A 7660-nucleotide genomic window follows, 5' to 3' on the forward strand; every position below is an offset into this window, starting at 1 on the left:
GCAAACCAGCTTCCCTGAAACTTGCCCTCTATTCTGCCACAAGGGAACTGGTTTCTGGCTGACAGTTATGGCACTGTAAGCCTGAGGCCACAGAGCGGATCCCTCCAGTTCTGACACACATCGTCTCTCACTAGAACAGCCATCGTCTCTACACTGCATAGCTCACTGCTCTATTTCACATCGCTCCCTGCAGAGGTAGCTCCTAATCCCATTGCTACAACAGCAAATCCTGCTACTCTTGCAGGGCAGAAACACCTACAGATCCCCTGGGCACACATTCCTCTTAACATTTCTTTTTCCAAAATGAAAACTGATTTTCAGAGGTATTCTGGAGAGATTTCACACTCTAACCTTTCGCATCACTGCTGGGCTCTGGTGGTTTGTGTGGGGTGTGTTTTCTGGGTGTAACGTGGGAGAAGAACGCACAGCTCTCGCAAACGGCACAGAAAGAAGCAAGCCTTTATCCCTGCAGACTGTACAGAATCAAGTACGGGAAGAACCGTTTACATGGAAGAGTAAAAGCGTACAATCTGCCGAGCGCAGCATTGTTTCTGTTGCAGGAAGGATGCCTTCCCCAGTACCATGGATTCCTCCAGTTCCCTTAGCACTGAGCTTACAGGATTTTACTGCAGGAAAAATTGTCACTTAAGAACTAGTATCCAGTGTCTCAGTCAGCAAGCACTTCCAATGACACGGATGAGTAGCGGAAGACAGCCTGAAGCAGAAGCTGCTCAGACCTACTGTATCTGGTATGGCTGTAACACTCACCACCCAAGAGCAGCTTGCTTCTAAAGAAGAATGGTTCTTGTCTAAAAGAAGCCTATGTGCCACATTCTTCAGTTCAGAGCTTCTTTCCAGCAGCATCCGACCCCTTACTTTTACCCGTCCTCATCCTTCTAAATATCATGTTCAAACATACACTCAGCTGGATCTCTTCGGCTCTCTGCAACCTCATTCTGAACGGGACAGTGTCCCTGCCTGCATGCCAGTCCAGGAGGTGCGACCAGTCCTTTTGACTCTTAAAAAATAAATGCTGTTCCTTTTGAAGTGTTTTACCATGCAAGTACTTCAGGAAGGCAGCTGCAGTGGGCATCAGGCTGCAACCACAGCTTTTTGAATGACTTCTTCCATGCGCTGGTACCAAGGCTGGATCTTGGTGTGAACCATCATGTCATCAAAGGCTTCCAGCCCTTCCATCACCCGGAGGACTCCGTACACCGCCTGTGCCAGAGAATGTGGATTAGAACAATGCTGAAAGAGTCAGCGGTGGAAAATGGCTAAGGGTACCGACAAGTGACTCGCTAACCTAGCCATTAAAGCCCTTTCCCCATCTTGCCATCTACTCCACTGCTCTGATGAGCAAGGGAGACTGAATAGCAGGAAAGCAGTTAACAGCATGCATGATTTTTCATGAGGAAACAGTAACAGAAGATCAGGATCTACATGCAGTTGTGGGCAAAAGTTAATCCCATCTCTGCATCAAGCTCCACTGTGAACTGCTTCACTTGCATTCTATGGAGACCTGCTGGTGCAGGCGATGAATCCTGCTGTGCTCTGCACTGCTGCCGGCAAAGGAAACCCCAGCAACAGCGAATGTCATAAAGCCCACGCAGGCGTCAGGCTTTATCCAGCAGCCTTCACAAGCCAGAGCAGTGGCCTGGGCTGTAATCAGCTTTTATCATGCTTCCGCATGACCAGTAACATTCTCCTGCAGACGGGAAGTGCTGGTTCCATTTAGGAAACGTTTCTCTGGAGGAAAACAACAAATCCTATGTAATCCATGTCCCCTTCACGTGGGAATGGTTTTCCTGCAGAAAGGACGTTGACAATGTATCTCATGTAACTCTCCTTCTCTGCCTGTATTTTTATCAACCATTTCACACAGATGAGCAACCGGATAATCCATAGTAGACCTAACAATAGGAATTCATCCCTTACCAGGTCAGCAAGGTTCGGCTGGTTTCCACCCATGAAGAGGCGATGTTTGCCAACAGCTTTCACCCACTCATTAACTGCTTCATACAAGTCCTCTCGAACATTATCTTGAAGGTGATGTCTGGGTAAAGAAAACAACTAGTCTGAAGACACCGGTTTATTTCTCTCTTTAACCTTTTTTCCTCTCTGATGTTATGAGCTGATCTTCGTCTTGGAATGAGGAAAGTATTTGAGAGTGAAGTGATTTAAATTAGTGATATACACTGCTTAGTGACTAAATAGCAGACAAGTAGAGGGGTTTGGTATCACCAGTTGAAGAAGTACCACTGTTACTCACATTGTGTTCAACAGTTTGGTTTAAAACACTGAGGTTCTGACCCTTGAATGCCTGGGGTTCGCAGCTAGGGAGGGTTAGGAGCTATTCCTCTCGTGTGCCTGGTGCTCAGTGGTACCAACCTTTTCTTCAGCCTCTTGCTAACGAAAAACATGGCAACAGCCCCCAGGTACTTGGCAAAGAAACCTTCCACAGTGCCAAACTTCCCCTCCCGGACGATGTAATCAAAAGATGCCAAGGCTTCTCTGGGGGTACGGTAAACGTTGGGGGAGATGAGGTGAACAAGCCAATCATCTGCCCATTTTCTCCACTTCATTTCTTCCCTGCAAGCATTCAGAAGAGACTTTTCAGTGAACGCAGTACAGAGTGCAGGGCTACTCTGTAGGTAGGTAGGCAGAATCCCAGCAGCATTAGACAGAGCTTCTGCCAAGGACACAAGTGTCAAAACCTCCTGCTCTGGTGACCTCTCTGAAATGCACTCAGGATCGTTATCTCTGGCAAGGTTCCTCCCACCTCAAACTAAAATTAAGACCAAGATAAAGCACTAGTTTCTCCTCCCAACACAAGAGCTAAAGCAGAAAGGGAAAATTGCACTCCAGAACATTTGTACGTGATATAAAGGAATGGCCAAGAAGGAATCTGGAGGCAACTGAAGGCTTGCTTGATTATGAGTGGGGGAACTGGACCATCTAACAGCATTGTTTCAGATTATGTAAGAAACACGGCAAAACCAGCTACCGAGGTTTTAAACACCAAAGGGGCGTGACAGGATTTGTCAGCACTAGCAGGATTTTATATCTGCACCACCCCTGAGCACATATGGAGGAGGCTGTGACCCTGCCTGGAGAGCCCAGAAACTTAAGAGCACTTACACTCTCACTTCATTGACAGGATAGACCCGCTTTGTCTCCTTCTCATCCAGCATGAGCCAGTATTTATTCCCATACTCAAATACCTCCTTGCCTTGCTCAGTGACTGTTTTCATAGGAGGATAAAAGGACACTATCTCTTCTAAGCTGTTCCTCCTGTGGACAGAAAAACAGTTAGCTCTGATGTGGCTGCTATAAAAATCAGCAGATCAAAGGACAGATCAAAAGATGCACACTTTAAAATGTATTATTCTGAGAATAAGAGCACAAGGCTCCAAATTCTCTTTGAAATAAGCATTGAAAAGACTCCGGAAACAGCTGCTTGCAAATAACTGTTTTCAGCCTATGCACCTTTCTCTGTGTCAGAACAGAAACCTTTGCAGGCACACAGTTGCCTCCCATTTTCATGTGCTTTGTTGCACGGACCTAAAGCACAGACCACAGGCACAGCAATTTCATTCCACCTTGGTTGTCATAAGCTTAGTTTCAGGACTAATCCTAGTCCATGTTAAAGTAGGTTTTATGCCAAGAGAATCTCAGGGGTGAAAAAAGAGTAGCTCTGAAAGGTAAAAGCTTTGCTTTACTGCATCATCCACACCACTGCTGCCAGGGTCAGGTCTGCTGGGCTAAAAAACAGCCGAGCTTTGCAGAAGGATGTCAGCAAGATACTTAAGATCGAGCCTGACAGAGCCCTCCCTGTCCCTGGTCTGCTAAGGCCATTCACACTCAACTAATTTCCCATCATCCTGTTTTCTTACCTGGAAATCAGGTAGGTCTTTATTGCACTGATGATCACCGAGGAGTCATTCAATTGCTGAAAACCAATTAAAACAAATGTCTTTTAAAAGAAGTTGATGAAACGCAAAAGGAGATTCTTCAAAATCGTTTTCCCTGCGTGCTGAGGTTCCAGGTTAGCACTGCAGTCCCTGTTCCTCCCATGCATTTCCACAGGAGTCCCTGTGCATCTAAAGACAGCCCCATGATCAGATCTCTTCTGGGACTGTTCACAGTATCACTCCACATTTGTCCTTCATTCTTGCAGAGGCCTGAGGGTCAGGTACACGCACATTATTAACAGGTTCTGGATTTAGGGTCTTGGCAGCGAAGGAGGAAAAGCAAAACCAACATAAAAAGAGGCCAAGCTGAATCTTTAGTATTTTGAGAGCTCATTCTTTTCCCACAAGATATAAGCAGTATAATCACCAGATTGAAGAGTCACGACACAAACTACATATGAAAGACCAACGAAGAACTCCAATAAAGCCAAGGCATTAGAAACCATGAAGTACAAAACAAATCTTAGGCTCTTGAAAGAACAAAAGATGATGTAAAGATTACACTGCATGTGATAAACTACACAGACAAACCCTTCAAACTACCGCTTATAGGGAAATCAAGCTTTCAACACACTGAGACTTACCAGGGGGCTTCCAGCATTGGCGAGGAGGATAGGCACCTTTCTGTAGGTAGAGAATTTAATCTCTTTCCTCATTATTGGGTTCACTTCCACAATTTCATAGGGCAGTCCATGATAATCAAGAAAAGCTCGGACTTTGCTGCAGAAAGGACACGTTTTATACTGGTAGAGAGTGAGCTGGAGGTTCCCGGCAGGCAGCTGGGGAAGGAAGAGACCAGAAACTTCCTTTTTCTACTAAAAATATAAATACTACCTTCTTTCCACCGTTATTTTTATTACAAAATTATAGTCATTGACATTCAGCTTCAACACCTGATCATAAATATATCTTGGCTAGCAGATGCTTTCTTCAAATCACATCACAAATATTCTCCTTCCACTGGGACTAAACCCTTGTTTTTCTCAAGATCTATTTACTGTGCTGGAAACACCTACTCACAGCCAAAAAAATAATTTAAATCTCTACAGCTTACCCCTATAAACACAATTCTGAAACTAAGGAAAAACACAACCATATTTCAATCATCACTAAATCAGAACCACAACTGCTTTTTCAATTCAATTTCCCCCCTAACAACCCCTCTGGAGGCCACAGGGAGGGGACATGAGTTTGCTGCTGATTTTAGGCATGTATCTGCCCAAATCCAGATTCCTGGGATGATCCAACCCCAGCACAGTTTCCACAGTTCAAAGACAGTGCTGCCTCCCTGACTGCATTTATCACAGAACCATGGAAAGGTCTGGGTTGGAAGGGACCTTAAAGCCCATCCAGTCCCACCCCCTGCCATGGGCAGGGACACCTCCCACTGGATCACGGGCTCCAAGCCCCATCCAGCCTGGCCTTGAACACCTCCAGGGATGGAGCAGCCACAGCTTCCCTGGGCAACCTTTTCCAGAGCTTTTTTTTCCCACGGATGAGGCAAGGGAGTGATGTTTCCCTTGATCCTAATCCAGATGATAGAAGTGAGGACAAGGGATGCGAGGGGGACCCCACCACTGCTGCTTCTCCTGTGTTCCCTGGCTCATTTTCAGCCCAAGTGGGAATCACAGAGCACCTCCATGGTGATAATGGCAATGCTGAGCCCCATGGGAATCCATGTCATGAAGGTGTCATGGAATCATGGAATTGTTTGAGCTGAAAGGGACCTCAAAGCCCATCCAGTTCCACCCCGTCATAGGCAGGAACACCTCCTGCTGCATCAAGGACTCAAAGCCCATCCAACCTGACCTTGAACCCCTCCAGGGATGAGGCAGCCACCACTGCTCTGGGCAACCTGTGCCAGGGCCGCCCTACCCTCAGTGTGAAGAATTTCTTCCTAACATCCAGTCTAAACTTCTCCTCGTTTAGTTTAAAACCAACACCTCTCATCCTATTGCTACAGATCCTGCTAAAAAGCTTTTCCCCATAGTTCCTACCAGCCCCATCCAGCACTGCGAGGCGGCCACCCCTTCTCTGGGCACCCTGTGCCAGGGCCTCCCCACCCTCACAGGAAAACATTTCTTCCCACCAAAAGCAGCCGGGCGGGACCCGCTCCGCGCCCTCCCTGCGCCTGGCGGGGTGCAGGGCCCCGGGGAGCACGGGGAACGGGGGCAGCAGCCGCCGCGGGCACCGCGTTACCTCAGCGGCCGAGTGCTCCCGCAGCCGCTGCCGCGCCGCCAGGTAGAGGCCGGCGCCGCCGCCCAGCGCGAAGGCAGCACCCAGCAGTGCCCGGCGCCCGGCGCCCCCCCGCGCGGGGGCAGCCGCACAGCCGTAGGCCCGGCGCGGGGCCTGCAGCCGCCACGGCGACAGCAACGCAGCCGCTGCCCAGGCCCTGCCGCCCGCCGCCATCTTCCCGGCACAGCGCGCGGGCCCCGCCCCAACATGGCGGCCCCGCCCCCAGATGGGCGCTTCTTGGGGGAGGTGGTGTTGCAGCGTTGAGGTGAAGAGATCAGAGCGGCGTTAAGCTACATACAAGACGGGTGTAGGGTGGCCGCTTTCGAAGTGGTTAGGATCGTAGAATCGTGGAATGGTTTGGGTTGGAAGGGACCTCAAAGCCCATCCAGTCCCGCCCCCTGTCATGGGCAGGGACACCTCCCACTGGATCAGGGGCTCCGAGCCCCATCCAACCTGGCCTGGAACCCCTCCAGGGATGGAGCTGCCACGGCTTCTCTGGGCAGCCTGTTCCAAGCCCTCCCCACCCTCACAGGAAGACAAGATCTCATCTCAGTCTCTCCTCTTTCAGCTGAAATCCATCCCCCCTCATCCTATCCCTGCTCACCCTGATCCAAGAGCCCCTTCCCAGCTTTCCTGGAGCCCCTTTCAGCACTAGAAGCTGCTCTAAGGTCTCCGCAGAGCCTTCTCTTCTCCAGGCTGAACAACCCCAGCTCTCTCAGCCTGTCCTCGTAGGGAAGGTGCTTCAGCCTTTGGATCATCTCCCTGGCCTCCTCCGGACCCGTTCCAACAGCCCCTTCCTGTGCTGAGGGCTCCAGAGCTGGACGCAGGGCTCCAGGTGGGTTTTCAGAGCAGAGCCAAGGGGCAGAATCCCCCCCATTCCTGCTGGTCCCACTACTTTGGATTCAGCCCAGGAACAAAATAAAATCAAAATAACAAAATAAAATCAACAAATTACACAATAACATAAACAAAATGAAGCCCAGGAGACACCAAAGCGTAAGTGAAATAATCTGTTCTGTGAGAGAACGGGGATGCTGCTCCCAAGCGGTGCACAGTCACATTACGAGCGCAAACCGTTGCACTCAAGCTCATCACGGTTACCTCCGTTAATTACACAGTTCCTCTAGCTGGGGCACAACAGGGGCCCTGCTGTGATACAAAAAGTAGCTACTATTACAAAAAGTCAAATGTTTTCATTTTAGCTAAAGTAGATTTAAGTTTTCATCCAAGTAACTCCATTTGCTGAAAATTTGACTGAATGTCCCTCTGAGAGCATTTAATAGTTGCTTTTTAATAGTGTGTTATTTTTTTTTCAAAGTGTTTTTTTCCAGACGCTGCTCATCCTTTGGCGATGATAACGCCTCGTGCTCCGTGTGATCTGTGCCGAACAGAGGTCTCTGCTGGAATCCCTTTGGGATTTGGGGAAAGGTTTGCAGCCCTTCCCCAGCCCA

The 7660-nt window shown here is 48.9% G+C and overlaps 1 protein-coding gene across 1 annotated transcript; it reads right to left on the bottom strand.

The window, feature by feature from the left end:
• Window positions 1-440: 440 nt before the first annotated feature.
• PTGES2 (prostaglandin E synthase 2) lies at window positions 441-6420 on the bottom strand. The gene is made up of 7 exons (XM_054084549.1): window positions 6174-6420; window positions 4559-4753; window positions 3897-3952; window positions 3142-3294; window positions 2392-2592; window positions 1939-2056; window positions 441-1221 (listed from the first exon to the last, which is right to left on the bottom strand). Exons 1-7 carry the CDS (start codon window positions 6381-6383, stop codon window positions 1093-1095), a joined length of 1062 nt encoding a protein of 353 aa, XP_053940524.1. The 5' UTR covers window positions 6384-6420; the 3' UTR covers window positions 441-1092.
• Window positions 6421-7660: the final 1240 nt, after the last annotated feature.

The sequence above is a fragment of the Cuculus canorus genome, chromosome 19 (assembly GCF_017976375.1).
Source record: "Cuculus canorus isolate bCucCan1 chromosome 19, bCucCan1.pri, whole genome shotgun sequence".
NCBI lineage: Eukaryota > Metazoa > Chordata > Aves > Cuculiformes > Cuculidae > Cuculus > Cuculus canorus.